The sequence below is a fragment of the Protopterus annectens genome, chromosome 6.part0 (assembly GCF_019279795.1).
Source record: "Protopterus annectens isolate FY-2018-M chromosome 6.part0, PAN1.0, whole genome shotgun sequence".
NCBI classification, from domain to species: Eukaryota; Metazoa; Chordata; order Ceratodontiformes; family Protopteridae; genus Protopterus; species Protopterus annectens.
Genome location: NC_056737.1, coordinates 1625024396 through 1625050551, shown reverse-complemented (window position 1 = coordinate 1625050551; position 26156 = coordinate 1625024396). Strand labels below are relative to the sequence as shown.

Genomic DNA, 26156 nt, shown 5'->3' with positions numbered 1-26156 from the left:
TTCATCTAATATTTCTGGTAAACTAGAGACATTCTTCTTTTTCCTTGGAGAGAAATTTTCTTTGATGTGATTTTGTTTATTCAGCCTTTTTGTTTTATTTTTAAGTATATGTAAATATTTGGGACTTATTGAGTAAGACAAAAATTTATATTTCTCTAATGTTATTTTGACTTTGTGACTTAAAATTTCTTTGTATTTCTCATTTTATTTATTTCCTCAATGACTTTTTGTCCATAATATTTTCTTTATTATTATGTTTATATGAGTCTAATTTGTTTTGAATGTCTATTAATTCCTTGTCCCAAGATTTCCTTTTATTATTATACCATCTGATACTTTGTCCATATAAATATGATTTTAGAGCATCCCAAATGTGAATAATGGAGACGTCAGGTGTAGTATTTAAGTCTAAGAAATGTTGCACCTCTGTAAGTATATAATCTTTATAATCCTTTAGTTGAGTTAAGTATGCTGGTATTCTTTTGATCTGAACATTATAAGTACTATTTACCATAAATTCAAAGACAATTGAATTATGATCTGATATAGGACATGAAATGATCTTGGAATTAATTAAGTCTGTTACCAGTTGGTTAGAAATAAAGACTCTATCTATTCTTGAATAAGTTTTATGTCTATTAGAAAAAAAGTGTATGGTAATGATTTAGAATCTGTCTGATTATTAATATCATTCAAATGATATAAATTAATGAAATCCTTTAAATGTTTTGCATTAGATGTGATTTTCCTTTTTCCTATAATAGTAGTATCTTTTTCATGCAGAATACAGTTAAAATCTCCTGCTAAACTAATATCTCCTATAGAAAATGATATAATCTTATTGAGATGGTGTTTCACTGTATTAGTGCCAATTCCTGGTATCCAGTATACATTAATTAATGTATATATTTTCCCATTAGTCTGTATTGTAACCATACAGAACATTCCTTTATCATCTTTATAAGACTAAATAGTTTTAGGTATGGGCATATTTTTGTTCCATAAGATAGCCACTCCTCTTTTTTTACTGTGTGTGTTCCGAGCTAACCAAGACTGTATATTTATTAGTGGCTAATTTATCTATATCTTTTTTTCAGGAGATGTGTTTCTTGAAGGAATATTAAATTGGCTCTATGCAGATTAATATATCTCATTAAACTTGCCCTTTTACATGGGTTATTCAATCCATTAATGTTTACAGAAATTCCTTTTAAAGTTACCATTTAACTTTTATAAACATATAAAACTTATAATCAGAGAAACATTTACTAAAATAAGTATTATTATGTCTCCTCCTTTAGGTGTTCTATTAATTATAGCTGTATTTAATGAAAATCTTATGGAATTTTGTGTAATTTTAACTTTTGTTTGTAGTGACAATGAGTTTATAAAATGTGATGTGGATGTCAAAACTATATACACATGACAATAATCAGGTGAAAATATTGTTTGGATTAAACAATGCATCCAGCCTGGAGTTAAGAACTCCAACTTCGAGTAGCAAATACCACTCAAGTTATCCCCCTATCCTAAGCAGCAGTATTCCAGCTGCCACCGAATTAATTCAATACTAACTATTATTAACTAAAGTTAACCTCATTTAGTTTGATTATCTATTATAGCAAGGCTTAAACAATTTATATAACAGCTTCATATAATCATATAAAACATTTATAAACAACTAATATTGCTATGTACATCTATTCTATATAATAAATTCATAATCATAATAGCATTCTAACAATCTTGATAGTGGGAGCAGAGCAGAGAGAGAGAGAGAGAAAAAAAAAAAAAAAAAAAAAGAATACCCATATGGTAGTTTAATAAAAAATTGTAATAATAAGTTCTTATTATATGTTTATGCTCATTTGAATTCAATAACATTTGTTATCTCAGGCTATTATGACTCAGACATTACTTACATTAGGGTATTCCCACTTTCTGCCATAGCAGTACTGTTAGTAGCTTTAAAACTTTAAATTACATGCACTAGAAGCTTCCTTCTCATACTTATTTTTACCATTTAAATAAAATGATTATTCTCAGGTATAAGTTAAAAGAACATACTACACAGCAATATTGATCCCTAGTTATACATAAATCATTGTGATGAAAGCCATCTGTATCTTATATATCTGCACTGCAGCTTTAAAATGTATCACATGACATTTTCTTCTGAAATATAATCTTAATAATGGACATACTTGTCTGTTTGTCAAGGCAAGTGCATTATAACATTACATATCTTTAAATCATAAGCATCTATATGCATTAAAGTGCAGCAGTCATATAAGCTTTCAAAGACATATGTGCATGAGTTTTACCTTCTATGCCTTCTAAATTATCTCATTTGTTTACTATGGCATATTAAGTCATTTAAAATCATTATAACTTTTATATTTTATAAGTTACATCTTAAATAAGTAAATTATTATAAAGAAAAACTCACATTTTGTTGTCATAAAGTTCGTTTTTCATCACAATACCGCATTTACAGCAGTTCTACTTCCTGAAACAGTTTACTTCTTGAATTTGCGATGAGTCTGTGTGAAATCAGGGGTCAAAGTTCAAAATGGCTGATTTCAGCTTCTTTGCGTGTTTTCTGGATGTTGAAGCTTTTAAAACGGCTCGAGGACACTATTCACGAGGATACCCACAACCCAAATTGTCTCCCATAACATTCTGGCGGGAATTTTAATAAAAGTAAGTGACAGACATTCATTTTGTAGTACAAATGGATTTATGCAGTCTAAAACCTTCTCGAAGCACTTCACAAGTCATTGCAGTCTCTATGGCAGTGAAACCAAGCCTTCAATTGTTTAACATAAACATAACTTATTTTATATGCCCCATTTCATTTTCTCATTCAGAGTTTGTTACATACACATATCAGTATTATCAGAACCTTATTACCTTATAAGTAAGAAAGAGAGAGAAGAAAAAAAAAAAAAAGGACCTACAAAGATATTTACTTGCTGTTTGTTTTAATAAAGTAAGACCTGAGACATATTACTTTCAACTGCTTTAGTTCTAGTCAACTGCAGTTATATCATGACATATTATTTGATATCATGTATTTAAGCAATTTAGTCATGGTATAATATATAGCAGTAATATTTAAACAGCATAAATAATTTTAAAGAGATAATAGATTATTTTTCCCTTTATTTCCTTCTTTTCATCCTTCCCCTCTCCCTGCCCTCCCCCACCCTTCTCTAAATGTTTAGTTTAAAGAGAATGCCATTATTTAAAACAAAAAAAGAAAGGAAATGTATCAAATTACTAACCTTAGGTCTCTGTCAGAAAAGAGAAACAAGTTGATTCATATCAGGTTATTTGTTCCTCAGGAAGTTTGATAATTTATAAAACAAAATTCAGTTCTTGCACATTAAAATAACTTTAAACAAATCATTAAGATATTTGTGGTTTTCTTGTAAATGTAGTAACTGTAATTAAAGAGTTCACAGAAATATAAAACATGTCATTTGTTTTTTAGTCTTTTTTGTTTCTCTGATGTCTTCCAAGAAGTTCCTGTTGCCATTCTCTTTAACGAAGGACTTGCCCATTCCATATCCTCTATTTTATCTAATATTTTATTTTTTTTAATATGCAGCAAAGCAGAGTCCAAGTCTTCAAAAATTCTAGGGCCATCAGGTAAAAAGATTTTCAGTTTGGAAGGAAATAAAAGATGAGTTTTGAACTGTGCTTTCTTAAGCTCTCTAATTAATGGTAAAAAGACCTTTCTTTTTGATATTACCAAAGAATAGTCATTGTCAAAGCGCACAGTTGCTTCATTAATTTTTATAGGTGCTTTAGCCCATGCAGACTTTAATACCATCTCCTTGTCATAAGATGATAAAAATCTTACAATAACTGATCTAGGATACTTTTTATTTGTATTAGAATTAGATAAAGACCTATGGGCTCTTTCAATACCAAAAGAAAATGCCTCTGACAGATCTAAAGTTTTGGGAAGCCAAGTATTTAAAAAAGATGTAATGTTATTACCTTCTATATTTTCTGGCAGTCCAAAAATCCTTATATTATTGCGTCTGGATCTGTTTTCCAAGTCATCTAGTTTGGATTGAAGGTGTGTGTTTTGTTTCAATAAAAATTCAATGTTTATTTCTTCTTCCTTAATTCTGTTGTCCATATCATTAAGTGTCTCTTCTATACCTGTAATCTGATCTTTCTGATGTTGTAGATCATGGTGTAGCAAATCCATTTGTTTTGTGGTTTTCTCTATAAAGTTATCAATTTTAACATCCAGTCTGTCCATTTTAGTTGTTAGCTGCTGAATAGTTGATAGTAAAGACTGAAGCTCTTTCTTAATGCTGGAATCCTGGCTGTTAGCCTTGCTGGAACTCATTCTGAACAGAAGTGATGAGAGAGAAATTTCCAAAAAGATTTCTGACAGGAAAATTAGTTAAATTTTCTTTCTTTTTTTAGATATTATTCAAGATACTGATATTCCAAACGTTTTTAGAAAGAAAATTATTCCATTAGTTGAATTTTGAAGTAATAATTTCCTGTCAATGTAGTTATGTTGGTGGAGCTGAAGAAATCTGCTGCTATCCTGTGTTCATCCTTGGCCATGCCCCTCTACTCTGCCCTTCTTTACTCATTCCCTTACTTCTATCAATTTCTTTCCCCTGGATTTCTCTCTAAATATACCATAAGCCTGTTTTTTCTCTCACTTCATATTGCAATTCCTATTTGTATTATACCAACTTACATTTTATTTCTCTATAAACTGGCTAAAATTTCTCTAACTATTAAATCACGGTCATATAATATAATGTATATCTACTCAACCAATATTTTCATATGTCTAATTCGGTGTAATTATTTAAAATGCATTTTTTGTATTATTTTTAAAGACTATAAAAAATATTATTCTTAAAACGTTTTGTAATACTTTGGAACTATTCTGCCTGAGCCTCCTCTGAAAATGGGATCCTTCCCAGTAATCAAATGTTTATTGAAATAAACAAACAAGTAAATAAATAAAAATCACCAGCAGGGAGTCAAACAGTGCTTTTTAGTTTTGTAGGTCTTAAGCCTTATCAGAGAAGACATAGCCACATATATACTTTGGGCATTTAATTACCATCCAAGAAACAAACTAACCCATAAAAAATGTGAAGCCTAGATATTTAAGTATCTATCTGCCACATAGAAAAAAAATACCAGACCAAACAGAATTCTCAAAACAGAAAATAAAAAAACAGTAATACAGAAAACAGGTTTATCAGTTTAAGCAACTACACATCAGACTCAAAGAGACAGGATTGCTTTCCTTACATCTTACAGGTTCATAGGTAAGTACTAGGCTATCTGCCCAAGGCCATTTATAAGCCTAGGCCGAGTGTGTCAGCTTTTGCCGCCCCACTGATTAATTAACTGATCCCCTGTCAAGCAGAGCCAATGAAGTGATCCCAGGGGTGTATTTTCTGTTACCTATCCACTCGTCAAGGTTTCTCTTGAAGAGTGTTAGTGAGGGCTCTGCCTAATGTAGTTTGAAATTTTGTTCCAAAGCATGGGGAGTCTCTGTGACAGGAATCTATTTCTCCAGCATGTTCGATTTGTTGTTGTGGTGAAGTTTAGCTCACTAGAGTGCTTGGCTCGCAGTGACTTGGATTTTTTTAGGTGGAACATGTCCATCAATTCTGAGTTGGACATGGCTTTGTAAGTCAGGCAGAGATCATCTCTGAGTAAGCAATATGACACAGAGTACAGCCGGAGTTTTTTCAGTCGGGCTGCATAGGACATATGTTTGAGGCCAGTAATCCTCTTGGTGAGGTACTTTTGTGGTCTTTCCAACTGTTGGAAGTGTCTCGTGAGGTACATCGAAAATGCGGCATTGTACTCTATGATGGGTCTGATGAGCGACGAGTAGAGAGGCACTATAACCTCTTTATTTCTAGATGCAAACCCTTTAGTAATTAGATGGGCCACACAGAAGGATTTCCTAACTACTTTGGCAATATGATTGTCAAAGGAAAGATTACTATCTACCTGGGTCCCCAGATCTCTTATTACCTCTTCTGCATTAAGGGGGCTGCCACCTATGTGGTAATTCGTCTGTGTTTTGTTTTTCCCAAATGGGATGACTATGCATTTTTTGGCATTTAGCTTGAGACCATGACTTTGACACCAGGTGTCCGTCTCAGTAAGGCCCTTTTGGAGGATGTCCGTGTCAGCTGGAGAGTCAGTTATGTCTCCCAGTTTGCAGTCATCGGCAAACTTGGTTTGCCATAGTCCTCCTGTGTTTGCCTTTACTTCTAAGAAGTATATGCCGAACAGTAGGGGTCTCAGGACCAAGCCTTGTGGGACACCACTTGTGACTGGTTTAGAGTCGGACCTGGAGCCTGCTATTCTTACCGTGTGAGTTCTGTCTGTAAGCCAGTTGGCAACCTATCTCATGATGTAGGGGTTTATGTTCAGGCTGGTGAGTTTTTCTGCAATACCCGAGTGGGGAATGGTGATCGAAAGCCTTGGTGAGGTCAAGGTAGGTTGTGTGAACCACCTTTCCCTCTTCTATGGCCTTAGTGACTGTCTTGAAGAAGTCAACCAGGTTTAGTAGGCATGATCTGCCCTTAACAAAGCCGAACTGGGTCGGGTCAAGTGTTTGGAGGTTCCCAATGTCTTTGTTAATGAGTTCCATGATGATGCGCTCCATAGCCTTGCAGACCAGCCTTATGGGGCAATAGTTACCAGGGTCAGTTGTGTCTCCTCCTTTGTGGAGTGGAATAACTGTTGTGGTGTGCCATTCTATGGGCACATAGCCTGTGGAGAGTCTGAGGTTGAAAAGCGTGTTTAGGTGGGGGGGTTAATTCGTTCTGTAGTTCGTGCAAGACGCAGCCTGGGAAACCATCTGGCCCCATTGACGCTGTGTTTTTGACTTTTGAAAGGGCTGTTTTCACCTGTGCGTCTGTGATTTCTGGGACACTACATTTTTCCGGTATTGTTGTGGTCCCTTTTGGGGGTGAAGTTTGCACTGAATCTATCTGCCAGGATGTTGGCAATATCAGTTGGTTCAGTATATTTTGTGCTATTTTGCACTAGTTCAGTGCATATCTGCGAGTTGCCACTTAGATTCTTAACATAGCTAAAGAAGGCCTTGTGGTTATCTTTTGAATCCTTGGCTATTTTTCTTTCAAAGTTAGCCTTGGATGATTTTATGAGGGACCTTAGTTTCTTACTGATAATGATCAGGGATGCCTTTCCTTCTTGGGATTTGCTTTTTTTCTGAACTAGTTTCCTCCTTCTATTGTATAGCCTGTTTATGGCAGGGGTCCACCAGACTGATTTTCTTCTCTTAGAGGAGTGAGTCTTGATTTTTGCTAGGGATGGCATGATCCATGCATCCTTGTAGGTGCTCATAGAGTGCATTTGTAAATGTTTCTGCATCTTGGGATGCATTATCCTTTAGCGTGGGTCTGTGAAACTTACCGCCTCTGTCTTAAGTAAGGTGACGGTTGCTTTATAAAAGTTCTTTTACTGTGGTTTCCTTAGTTGGAAGTGGTGGTGGGGTGTGGACATCCAGAGTGATTAGTTTATGGTCTGATCTAACCAGTGACGGGTTGACCTCCAGTGTGGAACACCTGTCACCCATGTTGATTATGGCCAGGTCCAATATGTTTTCACATCTGGTAGGGGAGTTTACCAGCTGATCCAGGGTGTTTGAGTTGATGAATTCCAGGAAGCGCTGGGCCTGGGAGTTTGTACTTGAGTAATTTTTCCAGTTAATGGTAGGGTAATTGAAATCGCCCAATATCAGGGTGTTCGGTAGGACCTTCATATTTTCCAGTGTCTCCAGAATGATAGAGTGGTGTTCCTGGGTCATGGAGGGTGATATGTAGCAGGCCACAATTTGCATTGCAGATTTGCCCAATGTTAGTTGCACATGGATGATCTTAAGAGGTATCATGCTGAGCTATTAACCTGGAGGTGTAGGTATCCCTGATGAATATGGACACTCCCCCTCCTTTTGTGTTTCAGTCTGTGTTCTATTGCCGAAACGTGTGGTATGAGTTGTAGCCCGGTACTGCTGGGGTGCTCTCTGGAGCCTTGAACCAGGTTTCAGTTACTGCACAGATGTCGACGTTCTCCATACTTAGTGCTTCGAGCACGTGCATTTTAAGATTTAAACTCCTGGCATTGAGTAGCATAACCTTCATTTTTTTGTTAATTGTGCTGTTTACAGAGGTGTGTTTGACTTTTGAACCTTGCATAAAAAAAGGCACTATGGGGGCAGCAAGAGCCTTGGCCAGTATTCGAAAGTCTAGGGGTGACAGGTGCAAGCAGTCTCTTGTGAAGCAATGCGGCTTGTCGAGCATGTCGTCCCAGGCTGACAGACACTGGATCCCCTTTGAATGACACCAGAAACTTAGCCAATTGTTGAAATTGATAATTTTTTCTTTATACTGAGGTATCACTCTTGGTGAAGGCAGGATGCTACTCAGGGTCAGGGTCATACCAGCCTGGGCTACATGATCAGAGAGCTCTTCCATACTTCTTTTCATGTAGTCCAGGGAGGTACGTCTCAGGTCATTCACACCAACATGAACAATGACAGAGTCATATTTGTAATTGTTCTGGAGTGAACTGAGTGCTTGTGTTATGTGGCGGATTCTGGCTCCCAACAGGCAGCTAACAGTAACCTTCTGCTTGTCCAGCCTAGTGAGTGGGAAGTCAGTGTGCCTGACTATAGAGTCACCTATTACTAGTGTGTTAGGTATGTTATTTCGCCTTAAGGGCTGTGATTGTGCGGCACACTGATTTTGTGTTTTATTTGTTGTCTGGTCTGTGACAGGAGGTGCAGGTTGTTTGGGTGTCTGCTTTGGAGGTCTCTGTTGCTTTTGCAGGTTTTTATTTAGAGCCTCCAAGTATGATTTTGTGTATTTATGTGTATTTTTTCCAGTGCTGGTTTAGTAGGTCTATGTGTGGCTGGAGGTGTGGTGCAAGTGTTAACCTTCTCCTCTTGACTGTCTGTTCCAGTCTTGGGCAGAGAGCTTAGCCTCCAGTTTGGCTATATAATTGTATCTCTCGCATATGTTAGTGTTTTGTGGTAGGAGGAGAGGGCTGTCTGCGTACATGAGGCAGTTGTAACATTGCCTCAGGATACCCAGATTCACCAGCTGGACTGGAGAGTACACCTGAAATTGCCCTTTGGTCATGCCTGAATAGTAGGGTGAGCTGCTTAGTCGCTTGGTTGGTGAGGGGTGAATAAAGAGCCTTGCCCTGCTGGGTAATCAAGTGTCAATGTATATTAGTGCTTGCTATTAGGTCTGAGGAAGTACTGGGCTGCAGGATGCTTTTTGAGTGCTTAGGCTGAGATTTAGACTAGTTTCAAGGGAAAAACTATTCCAAATCACCAGCAGGGAGTCAAACAGTGCTTGTAGATTTTGTAGGCCTTGCTTCTTATCAAAGATAAGCCCACAGATATACTCTGTGTATTTAATTATCAAGTGAAAAAAAACATGTGAAATGTGAAGCCTAGTTATTTAAGTGTTTATCTGCCACAAAGAACAAAAACACTAGGACAAAAAGATTTCTCAAGACAGAAAATAAAATGGAATAGGTAATACAGAAAGCAGCACTATCAATTTAGGCAACTACACATCAGACTCAGAGATAGGATCACTTTCCTTGCTTCTTTGTTTCAAATCAGCAGCAGTGAGCCAACTAGTGCTTGTTTTTGGAGGCTTTACGACATGCACTGATTTAATCCCAAGATACTTCTGCAGGACCATCTTTCTAGCGTTGACTCATGCAAAGGTTGGCTGTCTGATGATGCTTTAATTTATCTCTAAATAGGTACAGCTACATCTGTAAAAGTGATGAGAATATTACTTGAAGCTGTACGCTGCAATTTACACGGCATCTATTTAAATAAAATGTATTTTTTTTCAAGCTACAACAGGTGAATGTCAGTTGATAGATGGCACTTTCAACGAGTGCCAAATGTTGGATGAAATTTAGGAGAAACAACTTTCATGAATAGTGGAGATCTATTTCTGCTTCACTGTTACACAACCTAGGATTAGGTATATTTATGTTTGGGGGTGTGGGGGTGTCTCCCCACATGGGGGTTGCAAGTGGTCCTGCCCTCTGCAAAAAGAATATACCCAAAGGTTCACCAAAAGTTTTGTATTTTTTTAGATTGATTCACATTTGATGATAAAGTTGCCAATTGACTGACATGATTATGTCTCAACTTGCCTACTGGTCAGGGTGCACATATTATCCTGCACTGTAATCTCCTTTTACTATGCAGATCTTTGTGAATCTTTTTGAGTGAAGATATTTGTGGTCGGTTAGGTCTAAGTTCTTCAGTTTCACACACTCTCTTCTATTCTGTATTATTGTCTTTTTTCAAGTATGCCCCCATAAACATTTAACAATTGACATTGCTACTTCTCCTTTTATCTAGCTCTTCTCTTAGAACATCAAATGTCAACAGTGTCCTCAAGGGCATATATATTTAAATTTAAATTTAGAATGCCACTCTGTTACTCTTATTTAATTACCACAGACATACTGCTGTGCTAGAATCTTTCTGGTCTGCACATGTGCAGGATGATTAACTCTTGAGGAAACTGAAGTCATAACCTACTTCATTCCATCTTAGCTCCAATGGCCCCAGCCCCTAGTTTCTTTTATTTCATAGCATCTCCATTCAATATTTAATTCAATTATCCTGTCTCTTAAATATGTATTTCAGAACCCATGAACTTTTTTGACTTTACACTAACCTACTCCACACTTCATATTTTTTACATTATATCTAAGGTCCTTAGATGTTTTACTACACTATGGCTGCCTCCCCTACATCACTACACTGATATTTTCATAAATTATTGCATAAATATTTAATATACCTCACTTGCTCCTTCTGCCTTCCATTCTATTGCAATAACACTTATAACCTTTGGCATACTTCTCTTTGTAACAAACTTCCTCTCAGCGTTACATTTTACTCTGTAACAAACTCCTACACAAAACAACTTGTTCTCTATAATGCATCTTAAACCTATCTCTTTTTCATAACTTAAATAATAGTCTTCACTTTACAACAGTAAATGAATCCCTTATTAGCATTCAGAAACACATTCAATGCTGTTGCATTCATAGTTTCAATAATACCAGTTTGATATTCTTAATTCCATTACATTGTGTCTTACATTACAAACTGCCTTACAATTAAATGGAAGTTATGTACTTAGCATCAGACTGGATCCTTACTGTCCTAACCTGCCTGCATCAAATGATGGGTAATCTGTCCTCATGGAGGATACAAGCCAAAACCTTTTTCATTACAAATTTTAGTCCAGTGCTCAAGGTCTTCCCTTCTTCTGTAAAGTTCCCGTGTCCCCACAGTCCCTCAGATCGATTTTGCCCAATAAAAGCAAGAAATACAACAGCAGTTGTACTAAGGAAAAACTGCAGAACAGGCTTTGGACTTAGATCTGCCATATATATCTAGAGTTATGAGGGTGACAATTTGGAAAGTGAACAGTGGGAGGGTTGTCAAGGCAGATGGAATGCGACAGTAAGGATCCAAAAGTATGCAAGTTCCATATCCTATATTGTCTTCTCTGTCTTTCTTGACTGATGGGACGGAATCCCCAACTACTTGTACTCCTGGGTGGCATCATAGCAGAACACCCTTTAGGAATGTAGATCTAAAGGAAGAGCTGGAGCTAAACATTATATCCAAACGTTTATTTTATTTATTTTATTAAAAAGAAAAGAGAGAAAATAAATATGGCGTGGTTTGTCACCAAAGGCAACGTATCTGTCCAGCAATGGCTACATACTAGCTGACCAAAAATCCTCAAAAGATTGGAAGAGGAGCACTCTTTTGTGGTAGGAAAGCTCCAGGTGCCCAGGCCAATGATTTGTCTCCCTTGACTGCTTGAGCCATCAATGGCCTTGGTATGTTGAAGGTGCCATAAAGCTCTGGAAGCAGGCCTGCTGCTATATCTTCGGTAGGATATAACCCGTATGGCTTAGGCTACTGCAGCAGTGATCCAATGATAAACATCAACACTCCCCTTCCAGTCTCTGCTGTTCTGACTTGGAATTAGTGACAGAACAGAGGAAAATATTTTCCTTTTCTATTAAAAGTCAGTGAAGAAACAGAAATATAAAGGGTTATGATCGGGTCTCTGATTGTAACTTGCTTATTATGTGCGTGAGACATGAATGCCAAGAAATTTACGTCAAGAACCTGGTCCCCTCTCATCTCCACAGGAAACCAGCAAACAATTTCAAATCAGGATTATGTAAGCACAATACAAATTTATAGCTATCACAGTATACTGTAGTAAAATTAAGCAAAACTACACAAAAATACACGTACTTCAGTCCATGTAGTCCTGGCAATGAAGCAAAATCCAGTATATCAGGTCATAATCTCTGGGTACAGCAGCTGTTAGCAAACAAGTGCTATGGCACTCAACCACTCTCAATCTACAACTAGTTAATAAAACCTGGAAAAGCTCAAAAGACCACAGTAGCCAATACCATCAACACTTGGTAAAAGGTCTGCAAATGGTCTACAACAGTCAGAGCCTAGAATCAGGCTGGTCCCCTCTCCTCTCACCAGGGAAAACCAGCAAATAATTTCAAGCAAGATTACTTAAGCATGATTTAAGTGTACAGCCAGCAAACTAGAACAGATGTCCTAAGGATATTTATTCCAACATCATCACACAGATCACCCTGCTAACTTTTGTGGACATTTTCAAACCAGGGAAAATCATTCTTACACTTGTGGCAGCAGACCAGCTACCAGTTACTTTGGGAGCATTGAAAGCTAAAATCAGCTTATTTATTTAGCTGCAAAATGCATATCTGAAGCACAAACTATGAGAGGTAATGCCTGGGTGTATGGCTAACTATTCCCCTAAGCTAATTGTGCATGTTATAGAATGCTAAATGAAGTTCAGTACTCTAACAACTGCAACTGTAGAAGACTGAAAGGCAGATGGTAAATGCAGATTCCTTTTCTTTAACCAACTGAATTTCCAGAGACTAAGCAACCCTACCTTAAGTCCTTCCTGATATTGCTCAGTCTTCTCTTTTACAATAGTCCTGTGTTCTTCGAAGATTTCTGGCATCCGTGTATACCACTGAAATGTACTGCTATTTAGTCTAATGTCCGCAGGGGAAAATGTGGCATAGTCCACCAAGAAAGCCAAACGATTTTTAACATCTACTAGTTTCTGCTCCATTTCAATCATGTCTTCATTCTCTGCCTTCAGTACATAAGCCTGCAAAAAGGGGATATGAAAATTTACTAATATGCAACAATATTTCCTATACAGATGTATAAACATTTGTTAAAATTGTGTAAATATTTTGTTATTTTTAAAGGTAAAATTTCTTTTTATTAATCACTTTTATTGAATTATCACTTATGACACAGGCACATTTATATTTATACAAAAATAATCAAACTGCAATTACAAGTTAAAATTAACAAACATTATGCTTCACATATATTCTTGGTATCTGCATGAAATGTTTTGGTGAAGTTTTACGCTGGATGCCCTTCCTGACGCAACCCTCCCCATTTATCCAGACTTGGGACCAGCACAAAAATCTTTGCTCTGAGAGTGTTGATGGAGACGTACAGAGATTGTCGGAAGGAGTTGCGTTGTGTTTTTGTAGACTTAGAGAAAGCATATGACAGGGTGCCTAGAGAAGAGTTGTGGTATTGTATGAGGAAGTCAGGAGTGTCAGAAAAGTATGTAAGAGTGGTACAGGATATGTACAAGGGTAGTGTGACAGTGGTGAGGTCTGCGGTGGGAGTGACGGATGCGTTTAAGGTGGAGGTGGGGTTACATCAAGGATCAGCTCTGAGCCCTTTCTTATTTGCAATGGTGATGGACAGGTTGACAGACGAGATCAGACAGGAGTCCCTGTGGACTATGATGTTTGCAGATGACATTGTGATCTGTAGTGAGAGTAGGGAACAGGTGGATGAGACCCTGGAGAGATGGAGATATGCTCTAGAGAGAAGAGGAATGAATGTCAGCAGGACTAAGACAGAATATATGTGTGTGAATAAGAGGGAGGATAGAGGAATGGTGAGAATGCAATGAGTAGAGGTGGCGAAGGTGGATGAGTTTAAATACTTGGGGTCAATAGTTTAGAGTAACGGCGAGTGTGGAAGAGAGGTGAAGAAGAGAGTATAGGTAGGATGGAGTGGGTGGAGAATAGTGTCAGGAGTGATTTGTGACAGACGAGTACCTGCAAGAGTGAAAGGGAAGGTCTACAAGAGGGTAGTGAGACCAGCTATGTTATATGGGTTGGAGACAGTGGCACTGACAAAAAGGCAGGAGTTTGAGCTGGATGTGGCAGAATTAAAGATGTTAAGATTTGCACTGGGTGTGACGAGGGTGGACAGGATTAGGAATAAGTATATTAGATGGTCAGCCCAGGTTGGAAGGTTTGGAGACAAAGCCAGAGAGGCATGATTACGTTGGTTTGGACATGTGCTGAGGAGGGATGCTGAGTATATTGGGAAAAAGATGCTAAGGATGAAGCTACCAGGTAACAGGAAAAGAGGAAGGCCTAAGATAAGGTTTATGGATGTGGTGAGAGAGGACATGCAGGTGGTTGGTGTGACACAGCAAGATGCAGAGGACAGGAAGAAATGGAAACAGGTGATCTGCTGTGGCGACCCCTAATGGGAACAGCCGAAAGATGATGATAATGCTTCACATATATTGCTATATGTCACATAACCTAAGCAACATTACTTAAATTACTGAATTTCAAGACCCACCAACAACAATGGTACTTTATTACATTCTGCTTCCCTCTGTATCATCAATGTTCTGTTAATGTTGTCAAATGTTTGCCTCCCCTCCGCAAAACCACAATGATCCATATCTATCAATGTTGGCATTACTTTTGTTATTCTTTTAGCCATTACAGACATGAACACTTTATAATCATGGTTTAGTATTGAAATGGGCCTGCATGAAGCTGGGTCCGATGGATCGTTACCCTCTGTGTATTACAGCTACCATTGCTTTCTTCCCAGATGTTTGTAACTTCTCCTCCTTCCAGATCTTACTAGCTTACAAATTTCCACAGAAATACCATCTATTCCTGGGGACTTTCCTATTGGTTATACATCACAATTTTTAGCTCATCTCTTCTTATCCTAACTATCCATAATTGAGCCTCATCTGCCTCTGATATTGGCACATTTAATTCTTCCATAAACAATTCCATTTGCATCGTTTCTTGATTTCCATTTTTCTCTGCTTTACACAGACTTTCATAGAATTTCCAAAGCATTTCTATTACCTCTACAGAATCTTGTTACCTTCTTTGCTATAGACTCCCTACGCTTGGTGATAGCCCTTTCTACTTTCAGTTGCCAGAGTAATTTTTTTGTCCTCTAGTGTTATCAAAAACAGTTGCTTAACAGAAATCTTTCTAAACTAGCGCACATTATTCAGGTAATCCCTTATTTTCTTCTTAGCATTCTGCAGCTAATCCTCTTCTTGTTCTGTGAGATTTCCCGTATTCTGCAATACTTTACCAGTTGTCACTCCCTCTAAATAATTCTTGTTATTTCTTAACCACAGCTCCCTTTCTTTTATTTCCACCCTATTTTTAAACCCCATTTTAATTTTATCCACTCCCTAGCTATATTTTCAGAGGAAATTTCTATCCTCTCTAATAACACCTGAATAATCTCCACTACCCATTCCTTAAATTCCTGTCTTTTCAACAGATAGGTAAGAAATTGCCAGTGTCTCATTTTTATTTCATTACATTGTGTTTTTATTTTAGTTATTATCGTGCATGATCAGAAACAGTTATTGGGTGCATATCAGTACCTACAATTAAATGCACATCTTCTCATAAAATGCAAATTCTCTCTATCCTAGCCCAGTTTTTATATCTTGGGGAATTATATGTAAATTCACTCCAAACTCCTATTACTGAATTCACATCTTTCTTGCCAAATATTTTCATAAATTTCTTCAAGAATATACCCTCCTTTGTTATACTTTCTCTTCTGTGCCCCCCCCAAGACACATCTGCACTGCTGCAAATCACATTCAAGTCCCCACCTATAAGTAATATTCCTTGCTGAAAACTAATTATTTCTACCAGAATTTTCTTAAGCTCCATTATAACAGTTTTAGGTGGAATATAAATATATACCTTGAAGGGACTAGAATGTGATTTGTCTCATGTTTCCCAGTTGTTATTGTGTTAATTCTATTGTCCTATCTTGGAGCTTATCTCCCCGGGCCTCTACTGAAAATGGACATGTATCCAGTTAGACTAGCCTGGTCAACAAATGTAAAATAAAAATAAAATAAATAAAATAAATAAATAAATAATACCAGTGTAATCCTCCTCCCTTGCCAATAGCCCCTTAGCACTACAAATTGGCCATTATTATCCTTTTTTATCCTCTACTATTCGCTATTGGAGCTCCTCTTGCAGTTAATACAAGTACTCGTCTTTTCCTGTGTCCCAGGTATTCTGCTGAATAACCATCCTGAAAACCTTTTTTTATCAAATTCACATGTTCAGTTCTTTCTAAGTCTGCTTCCTGTAACATAGCTATTTGCACTCCACATTTTTAATATAATTCACTCCTCTTTCTTTTTTGTATTTATCTGTGAGACCGTTAAAATTTAAAGACATTAAAGAAAGCATCACTGCATTAAAAGTTATTTCCACATTTTATGTATAACACCTTTTTTGTTAAATGTCTAGTTCCAGATTTTGTGTTACATGCATACACTGTTTGGCAGGTTGAACTTTTATACAGTTGTTTCTTGTCATATCCATTTCAGCCTATGCCACATCTTACAAAACTTTTTGTTTTATTGAAAGCTCTACAAAAAACAGTCAATACCCTCCTAAAACCTATTCACTTGATACTAACTGACAAAACTATGTACAGCTGCAAATATTGAAGTTTTACCCTCCAAATGACAGCTACACTCACAGACTTGAGTTAACCTAAAAGAAAGGTTTTGCATGCTAACATGCATTGTATAGCATTTGCTTCTACTAAGTGCTAATTGGTTTTGTCTTAGCTTTGTAGCTCTCCCAGCTAGGACAACCACTGAACGGTTTCAGAGAACATTTTGTCCTAACCAATTTCTCTTTTTTTTTTCATCAGACAATCACTTTTCACCAGACTGTAGCCAGTTTCTCTTTATCAGATTGTCTCCATGGAAACATGAAGACAGCTGCAGAATTGCTACTAAGCAAAGATGTATTTGCTAGAAAAAAAGACTCATAATATTTAATATTCTGTTCATTTACTTGCTCTCTCATAAAATGTGTTACCAAATCAATCTGTGGTCCTTAATCCAGTCATTCCCCTATGCAAGAATGAGAAAATGAACACTAGTTTTTCTCCTCATGATTTTTTAACCAGGCTGTTCTTTTGACATTGCAGTGCCTACATTTCTTAAAACTGAATGAGAAAAAAAAGAAAGAAAGAAAAGAAAAAAAGAAGAGCAGCATCTGTTTACAGTCCATATTACACTTAAAAATATCTGAAAAAACTTTACTTCATAGCATGTAAAGAAAACCACAAAGCACAAAAATAGTGCTATTTAAGAAAAAAATCTTTACTTACAGTTAATGTTCTCCCTCCTCTCCCCCCCCCCCAGAAAGCACTTTTCTGAATATTAATGACATGAAATAGGGTATATGCTTTAGAGTCCCCCACAAGTCCAACAAATTCTGAATACTTTCACTTATATCATATTTCACAAATATAATTATTGCATTGTAAACCCCCATTAAGTTACTGGTTTTATTCCTGTTCATCTCCATCTCCCATATCCTGTCTCTGGTTCATTTCCAACATACTCTTGATTCTTCTTGATCAACCTTCATGCTCTCTTCCTTCTCTCCAATATTTTCTGTTGAAACATTAGATAAGGATTTATAGGTACAGTCTTTCTATGGTCTTTATTACCAGAAGAACAAGAAGCAGAATCTCCTCCTGTTTCACAACTTACTTTTTATTGGATAAACCTTTGTATTTCCTCCTTAGCATGTACTTCATCGAAAAATGATTTTGTCCCTCAAGGAAAGAATACCTTGAAGACAGCTGGGTACAGCAGTTTGAATCTCACTCAACAGTCCCTGAATACTGGAAAAAATTTGCTCCTCTTCTGCTTGTTGTACAATGAGTCACAAATAGTCTGCCATCTCCCACTTTTAGTACTTTGTCCTTCTCACAGTTTTGTCAGAATCAACTCCTTGTGCTGGTAGGATTGCATCTTTACTATTAAAGGTCTAGGTTGCTTTCTCATAGCCAGGTTTGGAGCATACACATAATGTGCCCTTTGAACTAACAACTCCTGCTGTGGAATACCAGACCAGTTACTTATTTGTGCTTTCATAAAATTAATGCAGTCTTTTCCTTCCAGTGTCTCTGGTATAGCTGAAAATCTCAAGTTTTCCCTACACACTCTGTCCTCTAATTCTATTATTTTTGAAACATCTCTTCCTGAGCAGTCTCATATTCAGCCAGCCTTTTCTTTATTTCAACCTCCGAGTTTTGCAGCTTTATCACCTCATCTGAATATCTGTTTAAGGTTTCTTCCATTTTCCAACCTTTTGTTGTTTGTGTTGATATAGTCCATCAGTGTTTTGTTTGTTTTAACCAGGTCTCTGTGCAGTTGTCTTATATCTTCCTGTAGGTTATGGAACTCATGTTTGGAGATTGCATTGCTTTTTGCTGAACAGCTGAAGAACATTACACAGTCAGTGTTTCTTCCTCACTTTTTGTAGCCGATTTTGTTCCGGGTGCTACGTGTTTCTTTTTTCCTGGCATTCAGGCAGTAGGCTTACTATCCAGTTACTGAAATTTACCCATAAACACAAGTCTACTGGCTTTCTCTGCTGAGTTTCTGTTTTCACACTGGGAGAGCTACAATTAAGGTGTTACTCAATGTGCAGCCATCTTGGAAGTCTTTAAAGATACAATTTCTGCTGAATCAGTTGCGCAATTACAAAACAGATCCAATCAAGATGAACACAAAAGCAGGTTAAGTGGCTGCAGATTATCCTTCATACGAGACACTGTGAAACAAAAGTATATCGGACCAATTTCTAACCCTCTTTCACAAGCAATATCTAATGTGTTTTATACTAAGTATGGGTAGCAGTTTGAAAGGCAGCGAATGTGTTCTGCAATTAATCATATTTGAAACTCAACATGTATGATCACTTTCACACCAGTGGTGCAATAACAAGGGACAAAGAGGCAGTTAACCAACTATGAATGTATAAAATAGTACTGGTGGTAACCAAATAAAAGTGCTGATTAGAAATGAATTATGCTACCCTGCTAACAGAGACGGGACATCTGACTAGAACATCAACAATCTTGGTTCAAAAATCTAGTTCCTACAAGACCGGCTAAGAAGGTATGCATAGCTGACAATTTTATTTTATTTATTTATTAATGTATATATGTGTGTATTGAATTTATTTATTAACTTGTAAGCCCACTACATACAAGTGTTCCTTTTCAGGAATGGCCCAGCAGCACTGACTTGCTCAGAGTCACAGACCAGGCAAATGGAGGTGGAAGAAATCAAACCTGTATTTTCAACTACAAGAAACAGACCATTAGCAGCTGGATAAGATATTCACTTTAACCGCAGATCATTATTAAAGGGAGAGAGAGAGAGAGAGAAAGGAGTATCACAACAATCATGAAAACTGTATTTTGGTAATGGTTTGGCAATTTTATCTTCAGTGCAAAATTTCACACCAGGAGCTGCAGCCTTATGTGCAAACCTACTCGTCTCCTACAGTGGTGCAACTTGCAGTGGCAGCACAAATCAGCAATGTCTGCTTACACTCCTAAGCTTTTCAAAGTGATGGAATCAGTTTTCCCAAATGGGAACAGAAGTCAAAATAAAAATGTAAAGGGTAACTAAGGCAGAGAACTTGTCACTTTTGTAAAGAAGCTTTGACTATCAGATGGCAAACACTTCTATAAAATAATGTCAACTCCATGTATTTGCTTGTGTGATGTTAAAACATAGTTAAAAATAAGCAGACAACTTGTGACCTCTGTAAATAAGGTCAGATCATCAGATGATACACATATAAATAAAGAAGACCAGAAAGAAAACAGAAGGGAATGACTACTGCAAACCTGTGTGCACTCTGTAAGAATAACCCAGCCAAGCCACAGCCTTCACTGTGTAATACTTTAAACCTCATATGGTGTGTGTAGACTCATGGTATATATGCAAATGATCCTTACGGACATACCAGTGTTTCAACCTATGGCTTCTAAATGTTGGGGATCTTTACTTTTTAAGATTTTACAGGTATGGCCCAGTGGTGCAGCAGTTAGCATTGTCACCTCACAGCAAGAGGTTCTCCAGTTCGATTCTCAGTTGGGGTGCCTACTGTGTGGAGTCTGCATGTCCTTCCTGCACTCGTATGGGTTTCCTCTGGGTATTCCAGTTTTTTCCCACATTACAAAGACATGCGTCTGGAGCATTTTTCACTAGGCCTCCACTGAAAATTGGCTTTGTCCCAGTCGGACATTCCCAGTAAAAAAAATGTTAAATAAGTAAGTAAATAAATATACATTAAGGCCAATAAAGCCGCCAATCACCACTAACTATAGACATGCTATGTTTCAGCCTTTTTTAGACCTCTTTAGTATGTCTTAAGTATCTTACTCATCTCCAATTAACTACCGCACACAAAATACTTATTAAACCACGGAACTGCCCTGCCTTACAGTCCTTATTCTCCCACTATAACCCCACTAGGTTGCTAAGATCAAAAACCAACACATCTCCAAATTCTGAAAACCTAAGTAACCTGCTGGTCAGCTACTATACTCCTGGGTAATAGCTAAAATCTGAAACAGCCTTCCCCCAGCCATTTGCACAACATAATGCACTGCCTCCTTAAAAAACACCCTAAGCACACACTGTCACTCCAAATGGCTCTGTAACCGCACTAAGCCTCCTCCAGCCATTACCGAGACCTTAGTGCCTTCCTACCTTCCCTCTTATTCTTCATTGTAACACACCTCTATATATCTATCTCAAATACACTATAATTTCTTCACACTTAGTCTCTCTGTCTCTCTTTACCCATTACTACTAATGACCTTCTCTCCTGTCCTCCATCTCAATCACTTCCACCATTCTTACCTCTACTGCTATCACTTTCAACTTCTTAAATGCTCCTTTCCATTTTCTTCCATTTATTTTCCTCTTATACACTATAACTTCTGCAACATCACTGATGTTATGTGATCCTATCTCGCCTACATTCTGTACTGATGGGTTCGGAGCCGATCCCTCGGCTCCGACTCGGCACGCTTATGCTATAGAGTGAGGCCTCTTACTGGCTGAGCTATCTTTATCCCAGGATGCACCACCACTAATCCCTCAGATCTCGTTTGCCGCTTACAGAGCTTAGACGTGGCCTCAACTTGGCTGGGCTAAGTACTATTTATTTAGGCTTTTTCCTGTCAGAAATTTGCTTAATTTAACCCCAAAAGCTGTTTTAACGGCTATTCTTTGTATACGAGTGTGTTTGGTAGTTTTTGGTTAAGGATTTCGTGTTTTTTCCTGTCAGGGAAGGTTCCCGTTTAAGTTAGAGGGGCCTTCCCCTGTGGTTTCTACTACCTTAGTTGTTGTGTGTGGGTCAAGTACCCATTTAAGTTAGAGGGTCTTGACCCTCTCTATCTCTCTCTCTCTCTTTCTTTTGTAGAAAGTTTATCTTAAAAAAAAAAAAAAAGTTTTAGTTTTAAAATTTTAATACTAAAGTAGGGATATTTGTTTTTTCTTGTCACAAACCCTCATTTTACTTGTAGACAACTGTGTTTTGGCTTGGACTATGTCAAAAGAACACAAACCCTCCGGGTTTAAGAAATGCACGAGGTGCGGTTTTAAAATGTCCATAACGGGCGACCACTCCTCGTGCGTCTATTGCTTAGGTGCTAAACACCTACAAGAGTCGTGTAGTGTGTGCCACGCGTTCTCTTCCAGAGTCCTCCAGGAGAGGAAAAACAAATTAATCCTCAAAGGATTAATCAAGCCTTCCTTCGAGGAGACTTTATCTTCCTCTCCGTCTCCTTCTAAAAAGAAGAAAGCGTCGGCTCCGACCAGTCAGTCGGAACCGACCGCTAAAAAAGCTAAGCAGACTTCTCCATCGGCTCCACGGACTTCGGAGCTGAGGTCGGAACGGTCTGCCTCGATGCCTCCAGCCTCGACCCCCCTGGTTTCGGAGCCGAGGTCTGGGGGTATCGAGAGGCGGGTCACCCTCATCGGCTCCACTGATATTGGAGCCGATAAGGGTTACCGGCTCAGACTCTTCCCCCTCGGAGCCGAAGTCCTTATCGGCACCGAGGGAAATTTCCTTGAAACCTTCTTCGGAGCCGATAGTTGTGGAGTCCTTTTGCAGCCGGTCCCCGAGCCATTCGGAGCCGATGGAGAAATCGGTTCGGGCCCGATCGGTATCCTCGAGATCATCCAAGATGTCTGATTCGGACATCGACAGGGTGCTCCTTCGACTCTTCCAGTCTCCGGTGTTCCAAAAGATGGTTTCGGCTCCAGCCCATTTGGCTTCGGAGCCGATGGTCCTTTCCCCTATTGTGGTTCCTCCTCCAACAGCTTCGGCACCGTTGGAGCCGGTGCTGGTGGGACCGGTGGAGGTGTTAGGGTCGGGCCCGACCCTTGCTCCAACTCCGGCTCTTGGGTCGGAGTTCAGTACACGGACTTCTTCCTTCGGCCCTGGGGGGGAGGCTTCGGGATTGATGCTTTCGGTCCCAAGTCTCCCTCTTGGTGCGTCGGCGGCGGGAGTACCGTCCACTGTTGTGGCCACGGAGGTGGGACCCTCCCAGGATTCTGGTGGTCCCGCCTTCAGGGCTATGAGGAGTGCTTTAGCCAAATCTTCCTTGGCTACCTCCACGGTTTCCCCAGCTCCTTCCCTACATTTGGAGACTGGGTCGTTGGCAGTCCCCCTGTCCTTAGACAGCGGAGCCCCTGGGCCTCAGGTTACCCCCGCTGGGGTTTCTCCCCCTCCTGGAGGTCCTTCTGAAGCCTCTTCGGAGGAACCTCCCAGGAAGAGATCGTGCAAGAGGAAGCACGTTGACTCCCCTGATGAGTCTCTGACATCCGACACTGATCTCGATGATGCAGAAGGGTCCCCCAAGTCGTCCTCGGATGATGTCTCCTTTGCAGACATCCTGGAAGCCCTAAAGCAACAAGACGGCTGGCAGTCCAAACCTCCCTCTGCTGATGAGTCGGTGTTCCTGAAGGCCTTCGGGGCTCAGCCCTCCGCCTCCTGGGTGTCTCCGCCCTTCAACGAGCTCTTGGATTTGATCTGTCGAAGGGCATGGGAACACCCAGACACTGTGGAACTGGTGCCCGCACGTCCGAACAAATTTCTCTCGGCGCCCCCTGATAGAGAGTTCCTTACTAAAGGTGTGGCTGTAGATGCTTTGGTTGTGGCATCTGCTACCCAGCAAGATGTAGCAGAGGCTTCTACGTCCGTCCATCCTCCTAATAAGGAGGCTAGGAGCATGGATCGGTAAGGAAAGCGCACCCTCAGTTCAGCGGCCTTTACACTGAGGTCCTTGAACTACCTTACGCACTTCACCAGGTTTCAGATGGATCTGATTAAGGAGCTATCCGATACCCTCTTGGGTAACCTGCCTGAGGAGCTGGCCCAGACGGTTGGCTCTCAGCTGGCTACAATGTCGTCCATTTCGAACTCGTCCATGAGGCTCATTTCTTATGCGGCCGAAGGCGAGTAAGCGGCAGTACAGGCATTGCTCTACGGAGACAAGCCTGGCTCCGTCTGTGTCACTGGGAGGCCTTCAAGTCTTCATTTGCCGGCCCTTTGGTGGGTCCTCCCTGTTTGGACCCAAGGTAAAGGACACACTAACCCGCTGTGAACAGGAGGGTAAGACTCTGACTGCTGTAGGGGCACGATTTTCCACTCCCTTTCGGCCTTATCCCAAGGCTAAAAGAGGAGGGAAAATGTGGTTCCGTAGATCCCAGAAGCCTTACCCCTCTCAGCAGGAGGGTTCCCCTTCCAGAGGCAGAGGAGGGGGAAATTCTTCCGGAAGACACCGTCCCAGAGGCGGCAGAGGCCCTCGCAACACTGGAGACCACGAGTCCTTTCGTGGCTCTTCAGCCTTTCATAGTCCCTGAGGGATTGCCTGGCTGTGCTGCTCCGGAGCCAGTCGGGGGTCGTTTCTCGAAGCACCTAAAGGCCTGGGAAGGTATCACTCAGGACCGATGGGTGCTTCGGATTATCGCCGGAGGTAATTCCATCCCATTCTCACATCCCCCCCCTCAGTCCAAAAAAATCCCGGACCCGCCACCCAGTCAACGGGATACCGCAGCCTCAGAAGTTTCAAAGCTGCTGCAAAAAGGAGTCATCCAACTGGTCCCCGCAGACCAGATCGGATTAGGGACTTACTCAAGATTCTTTTTGGTGCCAAAAAAGACCGGAGACTTGAGGCCCATTTTGGACCTCAGCATCCTAAACCGTTCAGTCAGAAAGTCCAAGTTCCGAATGGTCACCCTATAAACCATTCTCCCATTGCTGGAGAAAGGTGTTTGGATGTGCTCCATAGATCTCAAGGACGCTTATTATCATATCATGGTACATCAAGCGTCCAGGAGACATCTGCGCTTCAGCCTAGGAGGCAGTCATTTTCAGTTCCGTGCACTGCCCTTTGGTCTCACCACAGCCCCCAGGGTGTTCACCAAGTGTTTGGCAGTCATGACTGCTCACCTGAGAAGTCTAGGATTCCAGGTGTTTCCGTATCTAGACGACTGGCTCCTAACTGCCACCTCCAAGCATCTACTTCTGCGGAGCCTTCAAGTCACCATATCACTAGGCAATTCCCTTGGAATCACCTTCAATTGGCCAAAGTCTGTGTTGCTGCCATCTCAACGAATAAGATTCATAGGGGTAGAGATAGACTCAAACCAAATGCGGGTCTACCTACCTACAGACAGAATACAAACCATACAAGCTCAAGTTCGAGCCTTACTTCCAAGATCCAAAGCCCCAGCCAGAATGGTCCTGCAGATATTGGGATCCATGTCCGCCACGGTTCTTCTAGTCCCCTTGGCAAGGTTGCACATGAGAATTCTCCAGTGACTTCTCTCAGCTCAGTGGTCCTTTCAGGAACTCCCCCTCAATCACCTTGTATGGATCACGGAATCTTGCAGACGGGACCTTCACTGGTGGCTAGTGCCCTCCAACTTGGATCAGGGACGACCCTTTGTTCTACCTCCTCCGGCCACTTTGACCACGGACGCCTCCCAGACGGGGTGGGGGGGGCATTCCCTGGGCAGGTCAGTCCAAGGCAAATGGCATCCGGAAGAGACTTTGCTTCATATCAACATCTTGGAAATGAGGGCAGTACTTCTGTCCCTTCAAGCCCTTCACGATTATCTCCCTCAAGGCGTAATTGCCGTTCACTCAGACAACATGTCAGTTGTTTGGTATCTGAACAAACAGGGAGGGACCAGATCCTATCTTCTTTGCAGAGAAGCCATGAGAGTTTGGGAATGGGCAGTCTCCACCAAACGCTTCCTAGTGGCTACTCACATACCGGGCAAGTCCAATGTGATAGCCGACAGATTGAGCAGGACCATTCTCTCTCCTCACGAATGGTCTCTGAATATGACAGTTGCAAGTCAGATTTTCAGCGAATGGGGAGTTCCGTGTTGCGATCTCTTCGCGACTCCTCTGAATGCGAAGTGCGAAGAGTTCTTCTCCCTAACCCCGGCTCCGGGGAAGAGCCCCATGGACGCATTAGTCCATCCTTGGCCAACCGGCTTGCTTTATGCCTTCCCTCCAGTTCCTCTCCTTCCCAGAGTGATTCAAAAGGCATCTCTCTTGGGGAGCAAAATGATCTTAATTGCTCCTTACTGGCCCCGTCAAGTGTGGTTCCCCTATCTTCGGAAACATGCCCTGGAAGGTCCATGGTTTCTGGATCAGATACCAGACCTACTGGTTCATCAGTCGGGACTATTCCACCAGTCCCTACTCACCTTAAAATTGACGGCTTGGCTCCTCCTCTTCCGACGATAGTCAGGAGTCATACATTGGATCCAGATGTTGTACAC

The 26156-nt window shown here is 40.1% G+C and overlaps 1 protein-coding gene across 1 annotated transcript in view; it reads right to left on the bottom strand.

Moving 5' to 3' along the window:
• The window catches only part of DNAH7 (dynein axonemal heavy chain 7), a 4771155-nt gene that overhangs the window by 3331405 nt on the left and 1413594 nt on the right, over window positions 1-26156 (bottom strand). The window contains exon 12 of the mRNA XM_044073696.1: window positions 13059-13283. Coding sequence (XP_043929631.1) covers window positions 13059-13283 — 225 coding nt within the window. The remainder of the gene's footprint in view (window positions 1-13058; window positions 13284-26156) is intronic.